The 24,461-nt window shown below is 32.5% G+C and overlaps 1 protein-coding gene and 1 long non-coding RNA gene across 5 annotated transcripts; both read right to left on the bottom strand.

The window, feature by feature from the left end:
* Positions 1-2,766: 2,766 nt before the first annotated feature.
* On the bottom strand, positions 2,767-20,580 carry LOC123705139 (ras-related protein Rab-21-like). 3 transcript variants are annotated; one of them, XM_045653783.1, is made up of 6 exons: positions 20,471-20,580; positions 20,312-20,373; positions 19,449-19,597; positions 14,946-15,113; positions 9,332-9,450; positions 2,767-5,808 (listed from the first exon to the last, which is right to left on the bottom strand). In XM_045653783.1, the coding sequence occupies exons 1-6, from the start codon at positions 20,563-20,565 to the stop codon at positions 5,598-5,600; spliced, it is 804 nt and encodes a 267-aa protein (XP_045509739.1). In that variant the 5' UTR covers positions 20,566-20,580; the 3' UTR covers positions 2,767-5,597. The 3 variants fall into 3 exon arrangements, with proteins under 3 accessions (XP_045509739.1, XP_045509740.1, XP_045509741.1); XM_045653784.1 differs by having other exon boundaries at positions 19,449-19,587; positions 20,471-20,509; XM_045653785.1 differs by having other exon boundaries at positions 19,449-19,587; positions 20,467-20,485.
* Positions 20,581-21,193: 613 nt separating this feature from the next.
* On the bottom strand, positions 21,194-22,615 carry LOC123705235. 2 transcript variants are annotated; one of them, XR_006753277.1, is made up of 3 exons: positions 22,454-22,615; positions 21,802-21,996; positions 21,194-21,353 (listed from the first exon to the last, which is right to left on the bottom strand). It is a non-coding gene; the product is annotated as an uncharacterized LOC123705235 (long non-coding RNA). The 2 variants fall into 2 exon arrangements; XR_006753278.1 differs by lacking the exon at positions 22,454-22,615 and adding an exon at positions 22,098-22,135.
* Positions 22,616-24,461: the final 1,846 nt, after the last annotated feature.

Here is a 24,461-nt window from a genome sequence, read left to right as displayed (position 1 = left end):
TTAGGGGACGAATTTTCTAAAATCCTTTCTTAGGGGACGCCTACGTTATGACATCTATCTGCATGCCAAATTTCAGCCCGATACGTCCAGTGGTTTGGGCTGTGCGTTGATAGATCACTATATCAGTCACCTTTGAGTTTTATATATATAGAATATTAAATGAATATAAACTACTGCATGTTCGAAACATTGACTCGTGTGTGAAGTCCTAAGAAATTATACAAAAAGACTAGTAAATAGAATTTATTAAGGCTGTGATACTAAAATGATAGTATTAAAACAATACTATGTGAAACAAATATTAGTTTAATTAGAAATAAAATTAATAGACCATAGCTTAAAATTGAGATACATAATCACCAACATTATTTATAAGTTATACATAAATAGTCTTAATTACTAACAAAAGTAAGGTTAAACTACTAGTATGTACGCTACTATGTGATTAATTTTGAATTTATTTAATAGTGATGCAAGATAATTGATTAACAATAAATTCTCTTTTTAGATATGTGGAAAATAATTTCTACGACACTTAATGCATAAATAATTAATTAATGCCGACTATTAATTATGCTACAAATGTAATATCTACAAATTAAAAAGCCATTTGCACTAATGAGTCGTAAATTAATCAGATGCGAGTGTTTCAAGCTAAAAAATCGAACAGACAGAAAAATAATGTTGTCAAAAAATTTTCCAATATTTAATTATATCTAATATCTATATTACATATTTTTTTATATCGTGAAAATCTTATTCATTATGATGAATGATAGTCAAATTAAATATCTATAAAAGTTTACAGAATAATATTGTGTGAAATAAATTGTATCGAAGAACCGGCACTCGGCAGCGAAAGGACTTCCAAGAAATCAGGAATACTCAGGAATATTATAAAATAGCAAATCTGCGTTGCTTTTCAAAGTCACAACGATATATTTGATGTCAATATTAAATTAATTTTTCCTTTGTATAGCTATGTCTAAGTTAATATTCCTCTTTTGTTTCTGTTATATGCATATCCAAGAAAAAATATTATAAAAAGATAATCATTCTATGTGAAAAGTGTTGCTTAGCTTGATAAAATTATATCAGTAAAATAGGCACTAAAGAATGAGCAAATACGATAAAAAATTAAACTTTATTATAGTCGATCGATCATCGATGCCACAAGTGTATACAAGTATTTAATATTTTACTATACATGTATTTAGCGCTTACTTATGTAGAAAACATAAATTTTCTCTAATATGGTACAATCAACTCTATAATTATAAAGAAAATAATGATTAGAATAGAAAATGTTGACATAATTGTTTTTTAAGCGAACATTTTATTAATAGATCATAATTAACATTCATAACATCAATAATCACTTACAATATTTAAATGAATCTCAAATTTCATCACCCTTCTTATACATAAAACATATGTTAACTTTACGATGTTATACACGAAATAATAATAAAAAGGAGAATGGCAAACTCCCATAGGACTCTGGGCCTGATCGTTACACTGATGATTTATGGGTGATTAAATAGATAAAATTATACAGACTCTAGGAATATAATAATTATAGATCTTTTCTATGGGATAGCAGAGATATTGGGATATTGATTAAGATCAATTTTGAATATAACGTTACTAAGGCCCTTCTGCGATTAGGTACGATACTTCTAGAATACGACACTCGCGTAGAATACTAGGTACTTCGATATTTGCTGGCTACCCGATGCTCGCATATTATGCGACTGAAAAATGACTAAATTCATCATTATTGTGCCTCGTTTTTGTGGACCGACGTTATAATAATAATAATTCATTTATTTATTGCAACAACAGTTACTTCGTTATGTCGTGCAATCAGCAATTCCAGTGACGAAGAAGCTCTTGCAGTTTTTCTTTTTTATAGAAATAGAAGACGCCAACGTAAGAGTAAGAAGTACTGGATATGGATGAAATATATTGAAAGAAACATAAATTGTAGAGTTTTTGTAGCCGAACGAGAACTACAACATGATGATTAGATATTTTTATCTTTCTAACGAAGAGATACGCGCGAGAGTCGAGACGCGATGCAAAAGCGACCGACACGGTGAGTAGTGCTATACTAGTCGCGGACGTGTAGGATACCAGTAGCGTAGTGTGCGAGCCTACATAAAAATGTATGTGAGATACTCCGCGGCGACTAGTCTCCGAGACTTGCAGGATACTTGAATCGCCTATGCGTATCGTAATGGGAAAAGGGCCTAAAACTTCACTCAAATGTCAAACAACAAACATAAACAAATCACTCATCACTGACACAATTATGATTAATAATTTGACATTTTATTAATGGCCAGCTACCTAAATAAAAATGTTATAATTATTATTGATTAAGTAAAACATGTTTTTATTTTATAGAATGATCTAAATAAATTAAGATATGTGTTAAAAATAAGTTAAGTTTTGCTTCTGATTTATAAAGCATTTGAATTCAATAAAATTAAAAATAAAATATAGACATTCATTCGTATTAATCGATATATTCGACTTTTTTACTCCTGACAACTGACAATCTCTGCTTGATAAGACCGGTAGTCATAGAAATCTAAATAACAATGCCGGTAGTGAACACATTATCTTTTTTTTTAAAGATTTGTTTTCCCATAGAATCAGAAGTAAATATTTTACCAAGAATTACTAAAAATAACATAATGAATTTTAAATATATTATGATTTCTGTAACAGTTAGGCCCAGTTTCGCCATTCTCCTTTGTTCCCCATAAGAATTTACAAAAAGCTACCATATAAATTTCCATCTCAATAAAATTAAAATAGCCGATGTTGAAACAGAACCATCGAAAGTTCTTCTAAAATTTGATATTTAAACATAAATTATTATTATTATGCCAAGTAATATCTTTTAATCACACGCATTATACAAATACATAAAATAATATTTGTTGTATAAATATTCAAAATAAAGTTAATTTAGTTAATCCAACAAAATATTATGCAGCAAAATAGATTAACATTCATTGTTCAATGCCTCAATTATATATATTATATGAAAGGTATTCATAATAATAAATTATTAGACAAATTATAGTCAAAATATTATCAGTACATTTAACTTTACGTTAAAAAAGTTCCATAGGTCTTTGTTCTTTTTTTGACCTTATATACAATATTATATAGATTACCTATTTACCCTATATTAATATAGAAACAGTATTTAATCCTAATTTACATTACTAAAGTACAGTAAATGTATAATATAATATTAATTAATATAATATATAATTTAATGTTTAATCAAATCGATGAAAAATGCACATATATATATTTTAAAAGTTATAACGCATAAGCTACCGTCGAACCAATCAATACCAATGGGCCCAAACAAAGTCACAATCTATACATATAATAAATGTGTAGAAGGGTCAATTCTGTACATTGAAAATATTGAAAAAATAAATAGTATTAGTGTAATATTGGATCGATATCAAACCCAAATATGTGATAAAAAAAATTTTTGTCTGTCTGTATATGCTGACATCACGTGAAAACTGACGGTTCGATTTCGATGAAACTTGGTATAGTTATACCTTATTATCCTGGGCATAAAATAGGATACTTTTTATCCTAGAAAAATACGTGGAAAAAATAATTCTCAATTTTTCAGTTTTATCCACAGACGTTGTTCTGTAGAACTGCGAACACACGTTGCGTTACCCGCAGTGGATTCTTTTTTTATAAGATGTCATTGTCAGAGTTACTTAAAATCATCTCAAAATAGAGAAAAAACCATGCACGCGAAGACGGACATCCGCGCGGACGGAGTCGTAAAATAATACAGTCCTTTTTATTAACGAATAATAAGAAAAAACTTTAGTTACAATAGAACAATATAAAGTCAATTGAATAACATTTAAGAACCCTTTAAAATATTTGAATTGTTTCAAATAGATTACATCACGTTGTCATATAAATATCACGTCATGTTATCATGCCATTCGTTAAAAAGAAAATTATCTTTACCGGAATATATATTCACATCTAGGCACATATATCACAAGCTTACTGGTCCGAAGTAACAAAACCATATTTATAATATACTAACTTTCCGCCCGCGGCTTCGCCCGCGTTTTCAGAGAAAACCCCGCATAGTTCCCTTTCCCGTGGGATTTCCGAGATAAAACCTATCCTATCTCTCAAGTAGGATCGAACTGCACATGGTGTGCGAATTTTATTATAATCGGTTAAGTGGTTTAGGAGTCCATTGAGGACAAACATTGTGACACGAGATTTATATATATTAAAGAAGATAATATCACTAAATACAGTTATGTAGTCATTCATATCCTCTATTTATTTTTAGAAAATACCTAGATTAGTGTGGCCTAGTATCAATAAAAGTAACATGTTACAGCTAACATTAAAAGATGAATTTATTCAGTACAATTGGATAACAATGAACACAGTAGTAGTGAGAAATAATTTTCCCAAAGTAACACATGGAAACATGTACAATTTAATGATTTCAAAAATTCAAATTCAAAAATTCTTTATTTGGATCGTATTTTTGAATTTGAATTTTTCAATCGACATCGGGTGAAAAAGTAGATTTATTTCCAATCCACCTTAGCTAAAATGAGAACTAATTTTAGTTCCGAATAATGTCTTTACCATTTATAAAAGACATATCTTATATGTAAATATACCTAACTATTAACACCGTAACTAAATGAGCCATACAAAATTTTCATTTCGATAACATTTAGAATAAAAGTTGACTGGACAACATTTTTAGAAGTCGTAAAGCATGGAAAATATTTAATTCGTTCTATTTACTTATTAATCATGTATATTATATATAAAGAACCTCCTCCTTATTTTTGAAATCGGTTAAAAAAAATAATTATTACAGTTTAAGAACCCTTTGACAAAATATAAGATGACGACCAAACACTTCGTTGTTAAATTTTGTTCAAATAGTAATTTCGAATAATAGACAATATGATACCTTATACGTATTTAATTTAGACTAACAATATAATAAAATGTTATATTTTATAATTTTACACAAATAAGAAATATTCATTCATTTTGAATATACATATAAACTGACAATATAATAAAATACATATACATATATGAAAAAAGTGATGTTATGTAGTACAAAAAGTACTATTTAGATTCGTTCGAGCCGAAATATAAGTTCTAGAAACAGCTAACACTAGAACGACCGACGAATAAGATGCACAATGCACATGTAGGCTAAGATCAGACGTATAGTTGGCACGTAACTATAGTGCTCCGTGAAATGCGCAAAGGATTTCTGCGCATGCGACTGTCGCGCCCGCAATACAACGTAACGTACTGCGTAGTTTGTGTTAGTTAAGAAATTTGCGTCGATATTATGATCAACGAAGTCCCGTCATACAACGTAGCGTACGTCTGTGTAGGTTAAAGAAATTGTAGCTAGATCGCGCCCACACCGATCACACAGTGTACTTCTGCGTAGATCAGGGCCGCTAGAGATGGTCGCGAGTCAACGACCGCGGCCAGAAGGTAGAAGCGAGGTATCGGTGGGTATAACGCCGCACTTACGCGCTCCTGGCCCCCCCGCAGCACGAGCTACGCGCGGGGGCTTCGTCGTCCACCACGAGCACACGCGACCCACGCCCGGCATCAGCGCGGGCCCCGCGCTCCGCCCGCTCCGCCATCTCGCGCGTCAGCTCCAGGAACAGCTCCTCCACGCCCTGGTTCAGCTTCGCGGACGTGTAATAGTGCTTCGCTCCCACCGTGTTCGCATAGCTGGAAATATGTGAAGCACCATTTAGAAAGAGAGATTTACGCTACTACGACATTGAGGCCGTCAAGAAAAGAGCTTATTTGGCCCTAACTGCCGGCAAAGCACCTGTAACACTGGGCGCTGGTGACCATTCAACATCTGGTGCTTCATCTGCCCCTTTGCTTGTTCTGACATAAAAAAGTGTGTCAAATTCTACGGCACCTAAAACCCAAATGCATGCTACGCATTAGTGTGATCATAATTATAGATTATTTCTAAACTTTCGTACGTTTCGATTTTATCCGTTTAGACTTACTCTAGAATGTAGATCTAATATAGAGGTATATTATAAAGGCGAAAGTTTGTATGGATGTATGGATGTTTGTTACTCTTTCACGTAAAAACTACTGAACCGATTACAATGAAATTTAGCACACATATAGAGGGTAACTTGGATTAACACATAGGATAGTTTTTATCCCGGAAATCCCACGGGAACGGGAACTATGCGGGTTTTCCTTTGCAAACGCGGGCGAAGCCGCGGGCGGAAATCTAGTATCTCATAAAAGTAAAATATTGTCAGCATATTAACATAATATAACGATAAGCAAAGCCACATAATTATTATCTTATCTGATGCACGAATTTGTCAAAACAACAAACATTTACATTTCTTTCGAGGCTAAAGTAAAACCTATAAAAACGACACATTATGTTTACGTATTGATATTATATATTTTTTCCTAACATTGAAGTAGAATAGCTGCAAAAAATAAAAGAGGTCCTCTGAATTTTCAAAAAGTTGATATTTTTAGAGATAACAATTTTTAAAGGTTACAAATTTGTGTACATTTGATTCATGAAAAATTTTTTTATAAGAAAAATCTATACTAATATTATAAAGCTGAAGAGTTTGTTTGTTTAAACGCGCTAATCTCGGGAACTACTGGTCCGATTTGAAAAATTCTTTCGGTGTTAGCCTATTTATCGAGGAAGGCTATAGGCTATATATCATCACGCTAAGACCAACAGGAACGGAGCAATGCGGGTGAAACCGCGCGGTAAAGCTAGTTAAATATCTACACTAATATTATAAAGAGGAAAACTTTGTTTGTTTGTTTGATTGTAATGAATAGGCTTATAAACTACTGGACCGATTTTGATGAAATTTGGCACAGACAATCTTTAGACCCTGAGAAAGAACATAGGCTACTTTTTATTGCATAATATGTACCACGGTCGAAGCCGGGGCGGACCGCTAGTAATTAATAATAAAGTTAAAATTTGACAAGTGAGCGATCACTAGTTAAAATGAAATGTTCATAGATTGTAGTATTTATATTCGATTAAGCACTCGACCGACATAACCACTGAGTTGGAGCAACGCGTAAAGAGATCACTAATAGCAAGATATTATTTTAAAAATATATAAGACGAAGGTGCTGTCCAATCTAAAAGATTTTTATCTTTCTTCAGTTTTCACCTGGGTTTTTTTATATAGTCAGTTGGTGAAGTTTTTAAAGATCTATAATTGTTAGTTTAATTTTACTATTTCATTTTATGCACGCACGAATACAGACGAGAAGATTCTTTTAGATATTTACTAAATATATTATATTATATAATTATAAAGCTGAAGAGTTTGTTTGTTTGTTTGTTTGAACGCACTAATCTCGGGAACTACTGGTCCGATTTGAAAAACTCTTTCGGTATTAGATAGCCCATTTATCAAGGAAGGTTATAGGCTTATATTTCATCACGCTACGGGCAACAGGAGTGGAGCCACGGGGGTGAAACCGCGCGGAGCAGCTAGTCTAGTGTATTATACAGGGTGGAAGGTTAAGATGGGGCATGAAGGGCAGGTACCTTAACCGTTGTAGCTACATGAAAACGTTCTTAGGAGACTATCCTTAAATTCTTGAGAAACTTGAATCTGCATTCACAGATTTTTGAAAAAATGTACGGTCAGCAAGGAAATCGGCAGTTTTTAAAAAAAATTTTTTTGATGCCAATCGATCCAGTTTCTCATGGGGATCAAAACACTCTAAAAGACCAACTGAGGTATGAGTACTAGAAAAGTCAGAAATCGCGAAAAACTATTTTCATTCCTGAACAAGTAAAAAGACAAGGGCACAGCAGCATAACATGCCAGCGACGCAAAGGTAAGGTAAGGTCCAATCAAGTGGTATTGGTACAGATTTACGAAGGCACCCTGAACTCCGAAATCTACAACAAAACCATTTTGAAAAATCTTGAGTATGTATTAGACGATTTACCACTGTCAGAATTGCGAAAAATTTATTTTCAGCAAGATGGTGCTCCACCTCACAACAGTCGTCAAACGCGCTCATACCTAAATGAACAATTTGGGGCACAATGGATTGGCACACATGGTCCCATAGAGTGGCCGCCCCGTAGCCCCGACTTGACACCTCTAGATTTTTTCATCTGGGGTTATGTAAAGAATGAAATTTATAAAAGATCATACAACAATGCTCAAGAACTAAAAGATTCACTTTCTGCAATACTTTACGGAATTCACCCAAATATGTTGTCGGCTGCTACGCGCTCAGTAGTAAAACGAACAAACCTATGTTTACGTCAAAACGGTGACCACTTTGAACATCTCATATCATAAGTTTTATGTAAATTATTTCAGAAATTCTGGAATTATCACCACTTTAAATGTTGTTTTTTGTTATTATTTTGTTACTTTTATTTTCTTTGACAACCGTTTAATTAAATTAATGTTTCTTCTTATTATCAGTATGTGTTTTAATAATCAGAAACAAAAAATATTGAAGCCTGAAAATCTCTTTGGAGTTTTCTATTAGCGCATCTTTTGTTGAATCACTTATTTTCTTAGTGAATGTGTGGAAATAGTTTTTCGCGATTTCTGACTTTTCTAGTACTCATACCTCAGTTGGTCTTTTAGAGTGTTTTGATCCCCATGAGAAACTGGATCGATTGGCATAAAATTTTTTTTTTTAAAAACGGTCGATTTCCTTGCTGACCGTACATTTTTTCAAAAATCTGTGAATGCAGATTAAAATTTCTCAAGAATTTAAGGATAGTCTCCTAAGAACGTTTTCATGTAGCTACAACGGTTAAGGTACCTGCCCTTCATGCCCCATCTTAACCTTCCACCCTGTATAATAACTTCTTGAAAATAATATTTTTCAGACCATGACTATTTCAAATTAACTTTCAATTCTATATTTAGTGTTTCAGAATTTGCTTGTAATTAAATTTTACAACGTATTATTAATAAGTTATACTTTTTTTTGCAATAAGTGAAGTACCATGACTCCAATGTCCTCTAGTGGGGTAAGGGGCAGATGTATTATACATCTGTTTCACTGATCGATTTTAGGGGACAAGTAGGTGATCAGCCTTCTGAGACCTGTCAGACACAGACATTTTTTTTCTTCGTCTCCACCGGGAATCGAACCCGAAATGGTTCTACGCTCATGTGTCAACCTTTGTACCAAGGAGGCAGCAAATTTTTTAGCAATAGTTAACTTTTATATTTCCTTTTACTTTTACCTTTCGGCTTCTTCAAGCGGCACCGTCCTCTCATGTTCCAAGTCTATTTTGTTACCAGCTATCACCAGAACAATGTCCGAGCCGAGCATCTTCTTCAACTCCTTTACCCAATTCTTAACCTGGAATTACCAAACTTCATAATTATAAGTGTATTTTTATAGATCATTATTTAAAATTTTCTTGAGATACTGCGAATTGTTATTGAAAAATTATCAGTTCATTCGGACAAAAATTGTATGTGTTTATGTCAACCGCCTCCTTGGTACAGGGGTTTAAATATTTTATTTATAATGTATCTGCTCCATGGGACAGTGGACACGGGGCTTAACTTCATCTGTTTATTGTATACTCTCTCACGCGTCCTACTATAAAATACAGATTTAGTTACGCGCAAATAACGTGCGTAGGACGTGCGAAGGTTTTGGAGACGTAACTCGATCACTATGATGTCCCCATTCTATGCTTCTACTGTCCCCTTCCATTCCAAAAATTTGAAGAATAACTTTAATAGAAATATTTGGCCAATATGAGATGCATAGTAGTTACCTTAGCATAAATAATAATATGTATTGGTTACATAAAATGCATACAATGTGCCGAGTGAATACAAAAGTCTTCACATATCACAAACAGGATGACACCAATTGCGAATGTATAGAGTACAATCCTCAGTGCGTTTTAAAGTACATGAAACGTTATACATATACGAGGGTAATCTTTAAAGTTCAGTGCAGAAATCCAATATTAAAATCTATTACATATATTTTATCGAATTCAATTGCGGCTTTTCAAAGGCTGAATTAACAGATCTTTATCAATGGCACAATACAATTAAATTTTACGTATATTTCCATTATACAGAAAATTTCCACCCTGTATAATAAACGTCTACTTTCCTTCAAATTCAGCTGAATGAAAAATACCGCCCACCTGATGAAAAATTAGAGGTGGAAAAAAAGACCTATAAAATACAACCATTCTCGTTCCTCTTTGAAAACATTGCTAATTAAAATCTGTCCCTTTGAAAACATCTAGCTGATTACAAACCTACCGATATTTCTTTAACAAGAAATCGTAAGTCTTCGCTGTTTACCTTGTTATTTCAAACTTGTAATATAATGCCACTCAGCAGTCACCGCAACAATGAAACTTAGTATTTTTCTATTGCGAGTTTATAGTTCATAAAGGAATTGTTGCAAAGTATAATAAAACTAATTCAAAAGAACTGTATTGTACGTGTGTTACTTATAAATTTTCGCTTTATGTAGGACACGGAGAATAAAAGCTTCGAACAATGTCGATATGCATTGTGTTTTGAAATGTTATACCTTTACCATTCGCGAGAATTTTCTTATTTGAAAATCTCGATCTTTCTACAACTATAGGTTGGACTAAAGCAAAGGGGGCGCAGGACTTAGAAAATTTTTGATGGAATTGGTGTCATTATAAAACCCATTGACATTATTACAGACTCCTGAAACACAGCGAAAGCTATATTGGGAGTCTGGGGTCTATATTCTGATGTAAGGAAGCTTGTTCAATAAATGATTTTTATTTTTTATTTTTATTGTTATTGATTATTGTTTTATCGTAAAGATTACGCATGTTTTATAGGAACTACTTTTCTCTAAAATCAAAAATGGCCGAGATATTCGCCCAAAAAGATTGATGGTTTTCAAGGTTAGCCGTTAGGTTAGGTTAGGTTTCTTAAAAAAAAAACTACACAGAAATAGTCGACCGTCGACGCGCAAAAAAAATTTTCACTTTGGATCAAAAATTTTCTCAGTCCTTACTTTGCGCCCCCTTTGCTTTAGGCGGACCAATATTTTCAGGGCTCGTCAAAAAAAAATGTTATTACTGAATAAGAATAGCCATGTTTTTTTTGCTTATCTTATAAACTCGTGGTTAAAATTGAAGTAAAAAGTAATCTTTAGTGCTATGGTTTTTTCTGGCTATGATAAACTAAAAAGGGTATCAAAGTAATAGAGCATCGAAGCAGATATAAAATGCATTTGTCCCGTATCCCACTAGGGAATAACTGTTCGCTCGGATCTAATAATAGGCATTGGATTGTAATCTATACATATAATAAAATCGTAGGAAAGTCAAAACTGTACATTGAATATTTTTTTAAAAGAATACCTGGGCCGTGATCTATAATCGATATAGAAGCCAAAAACATAGTTTTTAGAATTTTTGTCTGTTTGTCTGTTTGTCTGTTTGTCTGTATGTTTGTCCGAGCTAATCTCGAAAAGTACTGCATAGATTGACTTCAAATTTTGCATGAATATTACTAACAGGTCGGGTGAGGCTATAGGCTACATATTATCAAGCTATCATCTACGGGGGAGGAGCTGTGAACCTTTATTTTTCTTACGTATTCCGTGTATTACGACAGCGTACAATCTAAAGACTCATGTTTAAATGTTGGTTTCGAGTAAGCCATGCTATTATCTAGCTTTACAAAATAAAAACTATGTCATTTACGTAATTTGGGCAGAGAAACAGTTTAATGAATTTAGTAGTATAAAGACAAATTAGAAACAGCGCCATCTATTAAATGTTAATTTACACGTTAACTATTGGAAATTAATAATCAAATGACGCATATATAAATGTTGTTTGACAATATCTAGATTGACACTATAAAAATTATGCCATTTAAGTAACTTGGGAAGAGAAACATAGCTTAAAGAATGTAAGTTGTATAATGTTAATTTTGTAACAGCGCCATCTATGAGATTTCGTAAAAATCAAATCAATTTACATGTTAACACTACTGAACACAATGTTAAAAATTAATAATTTAAATATAATTATGTTATTTATTTATTTAACTCTTTAACCCATATCTTCCGTTCCCTATAAGATATATTTCGTGTAAATAATAAACTATATTTTTTTTAAAGTGAGGGTACCTACTTAGATGTTTATTATTTTAAGTAAAAATAGACACCATTATCTACAGTTAATCTAATGATTGTGTTCCAAAGAGTATAATAATATATTGTTGTGTTCATTAGTTACAATTTTTAAAATCTTCGTGTTTTATAAATTTACTAGCTTACCGCCCGCGGCTTCGTCCGCTTTGTCTAAAACCTAATAAATTATGTACTAAAACCTTCCTCTTGAATCAGTCTATCTATTAAAAAAACCGCATCAAAATCTGTTGCGAAGTTTTAAAGATTTAAGCATACAAAGGGACATAGGGACATAGGGACACAGAAAGCGACTTTTTTTATACTATGTAGTGATATTTATAAAGCAATTGAATGCCATAAAACCAAAAATATCAAATGCAATCTTCGTGTTTTGTGAATTTTCACCATCATGCGTTCCCACATAAGTTGTTACTTACAGGTATTTATTGAAATGAAATGAAATGAATGATTCTTTTATTATTTTGAGGTGCATTGGGAACAGAAGTTTTTGATAAAATTTTATTTGTAAGTAGCTTTTTTTATAGATTTACAGTTAACTTTTGATTTTTTTTATTCAATGCTAATAAAATTATATCGCCTTTGGAAGACGATTTCTGCTGATATTTTTACTACACCACTTGAAAATTGATGATTTGATGATAAAGACAGTAGCAGCGAGGAGTGGAAATTAGTAATCATCCGCTTCGTCAATTTTTGACTGAAGTTAATGTCCAACGTCCAATGGTTCAATCATTGGAAGTATCTCGGGAAATTTTGGAGGATATTTTTCAGGAAGGAGAGGAGGGGCAGCCAACCACATATCAAACTACTACGTTTTAGTACCGAAAAAAATGTTATTGCCAAATGAAACGTAAATTTTGCACTCACAACTTTACAAGTAATGTTTTTATTTTGACTTTGCGGTTATCTGATTATAATATTTATCGTTATGGCTATCGACGTACCGACCGTACTGGGATCAGAGTAGGTACATGATATACAGTTCATCATCCCGGATTGCTTAGAGCATTTTCACACTGAAAAAGATGTTTTCTTTGAATCGTAGTTGCTTCATTTATTTATTTTTAATCATTTTAAATAATATGTTTTATATTTTATAAATATATCATTTTCATTATTTAAGTTGATAAAATAAATTATGTAACGGTTTTATAAGAAAACACATTATATTTGTTAGGCGATGGTGATTTCTTCCAGGCAAAAGAAATCATCTTCAGGATGGAATCATCCTGGATCATCTTCAGAATCATCTTCTGAATCATCTTCAGAATCATCTTCAGGATGGAATCATCATCATGGATCCAGATGGGGGTCAAGTGACGCGGGCCACGTACCTACCACAAACATGCTTAGTTTGTGGTATCGAGCGCGAAAGATAGTCATCGTGTTTTTAGTAAAGTTACTATGTAAACTAACGTAATTTAATACTTAGGTACATATTCTATAATGGTGTGCTCAAACTGTTAATCTACATTTAATTTAGATTATTATTTGATACTAAGTAATGTAGAATTTAAACCACATTCATGTTTTCTTCAGATTTTAAGATTTTATTATCAGAGTGTTCAATTTTAATGTAGTTAAATTTTATAAGAGACAATAATTAAGAAAATTTTAAAATAAAGTGTCACGTATTTTTTTTAAACAACGAATGACGAAAAACGACCTAATCGCGGACGAAGTCGCGGGCAACAGCTAGTTATATTATACATTCTCATGTCCGTAATATAATGTTTGTGATAACTATATAACTACTGTTTCAGTTTAATTTTAGCAACTAAGCAATTTTTATAATTAACGATATTTAAAAAAAAATTATAAGTTAAATACAAATAAATTTGATATAAAGATTCTGAAGAAACTGTCTTTCATAGTTAACCACTAGTTCGAAGGTCTGGGTTTACAGTTTACATTGTACCTGTTTCTTGTGAAGAAATAAATTTTAATTCATATTTAAAAAAAAAAAATCTCAAAAGACATCACAGTCACGAGACAGTCATCATCATGGTAAACAAAAAAGGCCTTCCTATAGGATAAGTACTTCTACAGAAGACGCAAGCATCCACGATACAAACTATACACGATAAGTACGCAACATTCGTGTATGCATCTTAATATATATAAATCTCGTGTCACAATGTTTGTCGTCAATGGACTCCTAAACCACTTAACCGATTATAATAAAATTCGCACACCATGTGCAGTTCGATCCAACTTGAAAGATAGGATAGTTTAAATCTCAAATCGTTTTAGAGAAAGCGGGCGAAGCCGCGGGCGGTAAGCTAGTTGTAATAATAAATTTAAAAACAGCAATACAATAATATAAACGCGAACAATGGAAAGACGCCGCGCTTTCCGAAACATACACGATTAGTCCTCATGCGTACTGGCGCTGTACGTTTTGGAGAGCTATCTTTACTTACCTCATTACAAAGTTTACGCGAGTATTTGCGTACTACTGTTGAAGTTGTATAGATTGGAACAACTTTGTACAAAAGTTATTTCCAAACTATACGTGATTAGCTTCACACCGTTGCGTGCTAGCCTTGTATAGTTTGGAAATACGCCTCGGATCCACGCTCAACATGGTTAACACCACTGTGTCATGGGGGCGGTCCATTTGACAATTTATTATCCTATATTAAAATAACTACAATGATAAGAAACATTACCTTTCCAAAGGAGTCTTCATCGGTGATGTCGTACACGAGGATGGCGCCGTTCGAGTTCCTATAGTAGATTGGGCCCAGAGCGTGGAACTTCTCCTGGCCGGCCGTGTCCCAGATCGACAGATTTATTCTTTTGCCGTTTATGTTCAGTTTTTTGTTGAGGAACGTCGCCTGTGAGACAAGTTATTAAAATATAATAAAATAAATTAATAAAAAAAATTCTTAGTATACGTGACAAATAACATTTTTAAATCTCAAAAAATTGAACATTCGACATTATCTTATAAATGACTAACTTTCCGCCGGCGGCTCCGCCCGCGGTTTCAAAGATAAACTCGCATAGTTCCCGTTCCCGTGGAATTTCCGGGATAAAATCTATCTTATATTACTCGTGGATAATGTAGCTTTCGAATGGTGAAAGAATTTTTAAAATCGGTCCAGTAGTTTATGAGCCATATTCATTACAATCAATCAAACAAATTCAAATTCAAATATTTTTATTCATGAATATGGGTACAATAATTCAGATCTTAGACAAACATAAGTCCCGCCATATCCTGCCTGTTAGGCATAGGTATGAAATTACAAATACATATTACTACTATAGCTAAACAAATAATAATTTTATCCTGAAGGTCCAAAATTATTTTAAATTTAAGTCAAATCTTAATATATTTAAATCTCGTGTCACAATGTTTGTTCTCAATGGACTCCTAAACCACTTAACCGATTATAATAAAATTCGCACACCATGTGCAGTTCGATCCAACTTGAGAGATAGGATAGTTTAAACATGTAGGTACCACGGGCGAAGCCGGGGCGGACCGCTAGTACATTTATAAAATAAGTATACGGCTATAATAATAAGGCTTCAATCGAAAAATTTAAATGTAAATGTGGTAAGCGCAAAAATTAAATTAACATGATAATTAATTAAAACCAATAACAAGGTGTTTAATTACCAGAAATTTTTAAAATGACCCCGCTGTTGCTCAGTGCAAGTGCGACATCACCGTAAAAAGTTGTAGTCCTATTTATGTCTGTAGGTGTTGTTGGATTGAAGAACATGGAATGAGATGTGCTTGGAAAATTTAGACAGTCTTTAGATGAGATGTCCAAAACATTCTGAATGTTTAATGGATTTGTAAAATAATCATTGAATATTTGTACAATTTTTAATGGATGAACAAACAAAGTTTTCCTCTTTATAATATTAGTGAAGAAGTGTAGATGACCAATAGTATAGCTACGCTTTACATATGCCCACGAACCTTATCTGCAATACTTCATTTGAGTACGAAAACAACAAAATAATTATTAAAACATAACGATACACAAGCAATAATTTAAAGATACTATTCCCCTAAAATCAAGAATTGGTTCATCTATTCAGTCAATTTTATTATTGGATTGAGGATAAGAATCCTCACTTAATATTATACCTGCATGCAATGTTTATCTTTGTTTCACGACGCAATGATGCGATTGGGTTGTATGATTTTTGTGTGTGGAGATACAGAGAGGTGTTTACTTTTGACGCAGTGAAACACCGAATTCCCGTGGAAATTTCTTTTGACTACGCCGCGGTGTTGCGGCTATTAGTTATTTTTTCATTTCAACATTTCGCAAATATTTGTATAGCATTCACAAATCCAATAAAATTGTAAACACTATCCACTTGTTCCCCGCCCATAATTTTTCTAGAACGTTCCTTGAGTTCTGTTGAAAAACTACTTATACATAATATAAGTGGGATGATACGTATGAAGAAGGTAATTAAATTAATTTCTTGGAAAGCAGACCGTTTAAGTCTATGTGGGTTGATGTATTGATTTGTGAGCCAATGGAAAATTACTGTCGACATAATTTAACAATATATGGAAGTATATTTTAGTTATTGCTCAGTACTAAGTCAAATTTTTGTAATTATCTTGAAGACAAAATTTTATTGCTATTCATCAACCTTAATATTATTGATTGTATATTGTATGTTTTTCTACATGTCTGTACAGTATTTAATCAACAATTCATGGTATTGAAATAAATTCTCTTGAATAAATTAATTTCAGATTAAATATTTACAAATTGATTAACTATTGATTAATTTTTCCAATCTATTTCAGTTTTCTTGACACTGAACATGATTTTCAAACATAATTATATTTAACTAATAAAAAAGTTAAATAAAAATATCAGCAATACCAAAAGTTGATGGATGCGCAACTGACCTTTAAGGACATACTTGCTCAATTGATAACAGCTATACTATGCTATTTTTAGTGTAAATTATTCAATTAAATTTGTCGTGCCTTTATTTCACATCTACTAATATTCATCTATTCTTAATATAATAAAGCTGAAAAGTTTGTTTGTTTGTTTGAATGCGCTAATCTTAGGAACTACCAGCCCATTTATCGAGGAAAGATATACTATATAGGCTTTATATCCTCAAGCTAAGACCAATAGGACTATACATATATCATAATAATTATATAGTTACAAGATAGTAGTTATATTTTCTGTAATTATTGTAGGTGTGTTCAGTATACCAAATTAACTTAACTATTTTGACATGCAAAGCTGTACTTAATAAAATTCAAATATGTATTAAAATTATTGAACATAAAATAATTATAATAAGTAAACTAATATATATAAATACTACATAATTATATACTTGCTCAAAGTTTTGCTGTGTTATCGAGGGAATGTTACAGTTTCCTTAGCTGCATTTAATTTTACAACTACAATTAAATTATATTTAATTATGAAATACAGTAACTATGTTATGTCATAAGTATTTATTATATTTTAACTAAAGAAATTCGAAATGTAATCTTCATGCGTAAATTGCTTTTTAGCATTCCGTACCCAATGAGATATTGCCACTATATAAATTTATAAAGAATAGAAAAAATTCGATCACGAGGCGGGACTCGAACCCGCATCCTTTGCGCCATTCCGGGGCGGATGCCTCACCAACTCAGCCACTCGTGACCCGCCCGAGCGATCGAATTTATTCTATTCTTTCAGTTTTATGTGTCTTAAGGGACACACCGCGCGCCATCTATTGAGATGATTTAACAACCATCTCAACCAATATGAAGCACTTTTCAGTGAATACAATATTGTAACGATGGAACACGACCTTTTTTGTTGAATTTATATTTTTGGTTTTATGGCATTCAAATGCTTTATAAATATAAATTTATAAAGAATAGAAAAAATTCGATCACGAGGCGGGACTCGAACCCGCATCCTTTGCGCCATTCCGGGGCGGATGCCTCACCAACTCAGCCACTCGTGACCCGCCCGAGCGATCGAATTTATTCTATTCTTTCAGTTTTATGTGTCTTAAGGGACACACCGCGCGCCATCTATTGAGATGATTTAACAACCATCTCAACCAATATGAATATGAATATATATTTATAAATTTATATTTATAAAGCATTTGAATGCCATAAAACCAAAAATATAAATTCAACAAAAAAGGTCGTGTTCCATCGTTACAATATTGTATTCACTGAAAAGTGCTTCATATTGGTTGAGATGGTTGTTAAATCATCTCAATAGATGGCGCGCGGTGTGTCCCTTAAGACACATAAAACTGAAAGAATAGAATAAATTCGATCGCTCGGGCGGGTCACGAGTGGCTGAGTTGGTGAGGCATCCGCCCCGGAATGGCGCAAAGGATGCGGGTTCAAGTCCCGCCTCGTGATCGAATTTTTTCTATTCTTTATAAATTTATATTTATAAAGCATTTGAATGCCATAAAACCAAAAATATAAATTCAACAAAAAAGGTCGTGTTCCATCGTTACAATATTGTATTCACTGAAAAGTGCTTCATATTGGTTGAGATGGTTGTTAAATCATCTCAATAGATGGCGCGCGGTGTGTCCCTTAAGACACATAAAACTGAAAGAATAGAATAAATTTGATCGCTCGGGCGGGTCACGAGTGGCTGAGTTGGTGAGGCATCCGCCCCGGAATGGCGCAAAGGATGCGGGTTCGAGTCCCGCCTCGTGATCGAATTTTTTCTATTCTTTATAAATTTATATTTATAAAGCATTTGAATGCCATAAAACCAAAAATATAAATATTGCCACTATAACAACAAATAATAAAAAATACAGGTAAAGCAACAACTCTTTCACGCAAATACTACTGAACTGATTACAATGAAATTAAGTACACATATAGAGGCAGAGGGTAACTTGGATTAACACATAGGATAGGTTTTATCCTAGAAATCCCACGGAACGGGATCTATGCGGGGGTTTTCTTTGAATACACGGGCGAAGCCGCGGGCGGAAAGCTAGTATCATCTAAATTTTTAGTGTTTTTTTCCTCCATTGAACCTATTTCATAATTTATTTCTATGATTATTTTTAAAGACAGTGAATCAGTATTTTCTTAATAATATGCACTTTATATTAAAGATTATAGAATTAATTTGCAAATCACAATATTTAAGTATAAATAAACTTATAACTTAAATTACCTGAAGTGTAGTCAGGTGTTTGTCGTTAAACTTGTCTTCAATATACCGCAGCAATATGGACGTCTTACCGACACATCCCTCGCCCAGTAACACCACTTTGAAATTGTTTATTCCACTTGGTGAGTTTGCCATTCTCAATCTAAAAAAACCTTTGAATATACATAAAAGTAAATGCAAATCCACAACAAGCTCCTATTTCGTGTGAAAGAGAAAATGTGGTGCGGTAATCAGTTTCTAGGAATCAAGAAAATAATGACTTTAATAAACCATTCCGAATGGTCTATTGAATATTAAGCAAAGCTTTTAGACTGTTTGTTTCTTTTTGTTTGGTCGTATAGGAAAATATTACAATTTTAATTTTAAACACAATTTTTGGCTGTGCATTGACATATAAATTGTCTTAGAAAAGGCATTCTCTGTTGATATTTACAAAGTAGAATGTGCAAGATATTATTACACCAAGGTACCTGTTACATTGATTTTACTTGTTGCTTTTATAAACAATCACTTTTAATTGAAAATACAAAATGTGTACATTCCTCAGTAATGTTTAAATGATTTGAATTGATGTAGTTTGAAAACGGTAGACCTAATAACCTTGTGTATTATTGAGAAACATTCAAATTTATTACTGAACCTCAGTCAAAACAAGATATTATGTACTATTTTACAACAATCTACATTGGATCAAGAATCTGCTTTTGTCAGTCCAAGATAAAACAATGCATACACGAAGTTAAGATATTAGCAAATATTCGATTTTATATGTCCGCCTTTAACGCCACACTATATTTTTTATACGCAAACGATTTTTTATTTACCGTCTAGAAAGTAGAGACTGTATTATACTGTAAAATACTTACCAACAATTATTAACCGGTACGTAAAGGAAACCTTGGTAACTTCTGAAACCCACAATTCGATCCTAAAAACACATGTAATAATCTAGAATCTACATAAAAATCAATACCTAGCTGCTGCCAACTACAATAATAATAATTAATAGGTAGGTACCTACCTACCTAAAAGTTAGAGCAATGTCAATATTTCTCTTCCCGTCTCCTGATATGATATGACAGGTGACATTGAAATTTTTAACAAAGATGTCATCTTGCATCTTGCATGTGTTTTGAAAGGTTTTGAAGGTTTTGAATGGTATTGACGTTTTGACAGAGGTTTTGACATACGGTTTTCATCAATGAATAAGGAATCACATGGAAGTGACATACCTACAAAAAAAGTGTGGCCGGCGCCATATTGCTTGTAACAAAACATGGCGGTGTTTAGTGCCGAGAATATATCGATAAACATTATTATGTTTATCGATATAAAAATAATATTAATATATTTTTTTTGAAGTTATACTTCTTTTGGCGCGTAACTTGTAACGCGTGTACACACACACACTCTTTCTTATTTATTTTAACTTTATTGTACAAAACATAGAAGTAAAATTACAAATGGAAAAAATGACAATGCCAATTAATAAAATTAAGTATGACGATGGCTGCTCGTGACGGTAACACCTATACAGGGTTACTTGTAAAACACCAGCAACCTCGCCGGACAAGATAGCTAACCCTGTATAATTTGATAAATCCAGTTCAATTTTGACTTCGATATAAGGATTACGGTAGACTTACAATTTGGTAATTTCAGTTTTGAGGAATGTAATATAATGAAACAACATAATATATACTAATATAGGTATATAATAGTATTTTATTACGATGAACAACACAATATACAGTAATTGTATTTATTTATTTATAAATAATAGACAAAAAAAACAATAATATATAATAATAGAGAAAATTATAGAGCTAAACTATTTTGTGTAGCCTGGAATGCACTCAGATACACTCTGTTCATTTTTGAGTTCGGGATTTGAGGCTCAACTGGTACCTGGAAATGAAATGTCACAGTTTACATTAACTAGCATTGTTCACTTTACATTTAAACTAAAATGCAATACATTTTAATTAAAAGGGCAATGCTGATGGTTTGAAATTAATATCAACATTAGGGCTTACAATAGCGGAACTTGAATTTATATTTTTGGTTTTATGGCATTGAAATGCTTTATAAATATAAATTTATAAAGAATAGAAAAATAACTTAAAACACCCCATGTATTTAAAGTAAATTGCACTTTCCCTCAGTCAATAACATTTCAACAACCAAATATCACCCAAGTTTGTACTCAAAAAAATCATATAAAACCATCTCAGTTTGTTCTCAGGCCTCCTTCAAAATAGGAGAAACGTTAGATTATAAATGACAGCCCTAAATCTAAATAAAAAGACCAAAAGTAAATTGGAAGACATCACGTGTCTACAGATAAAAACCTCACCCTGTGTGAATGCAGCGGCAGACATACTGGTATAGCATCATCGTGCAGACTAATCACATCCATTGTTCTATTGAAAGCACTTTCGGGGAAATGTAGGGAACATACTATGATATTATATCCTTTACATTTGGCTTGATATTTTCATTTTCAATTGCTTCTAACCATTCTCCTTTTCTATTTTCACTTCTTGGTAACCTTCAAAAAATGAATTTTTAGGTTATTATAATTTTAGTCCTGACCTGACTTATTTATAAATACATTTTTAAAGTACCTACTATAAAAGCGATTAATCTTACTTAAGTTAAAATTCATATTAGGTAAATTTAAGTGTTTTATTTTTCCTTCTGCTGCTCTTGGCAAAATTAATTTGTTATTTTGGAAGTGTATTCACCAAAGCAACTATTCTTAAGATTAATGACACAGCCTTGGGAGACGCACGTCTTCATCGAACATTTTGCTGATGTCGATATTATAAGTCATCACTAGCACCCAAATTCATTATTTTACTAGAACGAAAATATACAAAATAAAGCTATATTTGGTAACAATTTTACACTGAACATAGTCTGTGAATACTCCTCAATTCAATATACATGAAAATAAGTAAATCAGCAAAGTAATAACTAATATTTCAGTCAAAACGTATACATACCGGTGCAAAGACAAACTTTTCTAGTTTTGATTCTTTCCGGAGCCACATCCCACAATACTGCGCTTTGGTATTATGCCACTATTTGTCCTTGACCACTCTATATGTTTTAGACACAAATGTTTGTCACAATCACAAAAATATTCAATATTTTTCAATGTTTACTACGGAACAATGACAGAGCATGTACATCATAATAACGAGAACATAAAATGGCGCCCGGCCACAGTAGGTATTTGAGCTAACTTCAAATGTCAAACGGTATAGAATTAGCACTGACTGACGTATAGTCATATATTTTCACTTAGCAGAATATTCATTAGTTAGAAAGAGACAGTATTCGTTTTATTATTTCGGTATCGAAATGCATGATATTTGTATAATCAGTTGTTTGTATAGAACATTATGCCCTGTCCATAGGATTCCTTAGTCATTGGTTTTCATCGAAAGTCATAGACCTCTCATAGACAGTAGATAAAAGTTGCATCCATGAGTTGCCAGTATAATGTCTTTAGAGTTGCCTCAACACATATTTGTTTATGGTTATTACAAGAAGCTTATATCTAATACACTGGAGATTTCGGTATGAACATTGACGTGTAACAAGAAAATATTGCCCAGTTCATGTTTTTTATCACTTTCACACCTAACTTGGTATTGCCACTGTTAATACGAAGTTTTCCCAAGGCTACTATGTATGCTGTAATATTCTGTGCAAAAGGTTAGTTTTTGTACGTGAGTTTGTTGATAAATTGCCAACAACGTCATTCAGAAGCATTGTTGGATGAGACAATTATTATTTATGCTAAATAAACTAAGTATCTGAACCAATTATTATTAAAAAGCGATACTCCCTGATTATGGGTAGTCACCATAATAAAATTGTAGCAACTCTCACTTTGTCAATATGGCATGTGTGTCAAAAAAATTGCGTCGCTTCGAATATTTAAGTTAATATTGTTGCTTATTTAATGAATATTTTCCGAATATAAAGAATGCATTGTATTGTGCAAAATTGCAGAAGTGTTTGGACACCAAATTCTGGCATAGAATTTCACAGGCAAGTGTATATTTACGTTATTTACAATATTCCTCAATACTCCTGCATTTACCTGTTTAGAATCATTTCAATGGCAAAAATTGTAAAATCTTGCATCATTTTAGAAAGCATTCATGTTAAATTTGTTATTTTCCTAATACTTTATCATTTTTCAACAAGTTTTCAATAAACAAAATTAACAAGTAAGGGCGTATTCAGAAAGAAAGCTTGAAACTTATAAGCGCTTATAAGCGCCTATCGGCACTTGTCAGCGTTGGTAACCCGCGCAGGAAAATATATGAAGATGACAAGCGCCGATAAGCGCTTATAAGTTTCAAGCTTTCTTTCTGAATACGCCCTAAGGTAACCATGATGACGAGTTTTTATGGATAGTGAAGAGAATATATTGTAATAACAATATTATGATGAAATTTAGAACACCATTTTCAAGATTTTTACTAGTAATGAAACAACACTCGACATCGGTATTGCACTCACATGTAGTTATAAGATTGTTCGTTTTTACATTGAAATTTATACTTTTTTAACTTACCTCATATTTTTTGTTTTAGGTATTTCAGCTTTCCAAAAAGTAAAATAAAAAGAAATATATGTGCCCATCAAGGGTAAAATTACTGAGGATTACGACCCAGAAAAAAATACCTTTTGAAAAATAAACTTTGTAAAGAAAATTTGTGCAAGGCTGCTATAAACAGTTTTTCTTTGATGATTCTGGCTTGAAATTGACCCGTCGAAGCAACGCGTTTAAAAAGAAGATCTGAGTAGCTAACAATTTGGTAAACAGCATCTGATGCAAAACACAACTTTCCTCTATTTACAAAGGATGTTAATGCTATATATCGGTTCATATCCAAGCTTTGTAGCCAAAAGTTATTTATAACTATCATTCTATACCAATTAAAATTGTATGTACCTACCTATAAAGTATGACCATAATATTATAATATAAAT

The sequence above is a fragment of the Colias croceus genome, chromosome Z (assembly GCF_905220415.1).
Source record: "Colias croceus chromosome Z, ilColCroc2.1".
Classification (NCBI taxonomy): Eukaryota; Metazoa; Arthropoda; class Insecta; order Lepidoptera; family Pieridae; genus Colias; species Colias croceus.
Note: the sequence above shows the minus strand (reverse complement) of the source record. Positions and strands in the feature narration are given on the sequence as shown.

Bases quoted from the DNA above. Each gene is read 5' to 3' on its own strand.
- LOC123705139 (XM_045653783.1), bottom strand. From the start codon at position 20,565: ATGCAAGATGACATCTTTGTTAAAAATTTCAATGTCACCTGTCATATC. The intron at 19,598-20,311 runs GTAAGTATTTTA...GTATATTCAAAG, and splicing joins GTACCGGTTAATAATTGTTG to GTTTTTTTAGATTGAGAATG. The intron at 9,451-14,945 runs GTAATGTTTCTT...TGGTAATTCCAG, and splicing joins ATGAAGACTCCTTTGGAAAG to GTTAAGAATTGGGTAAAGGA.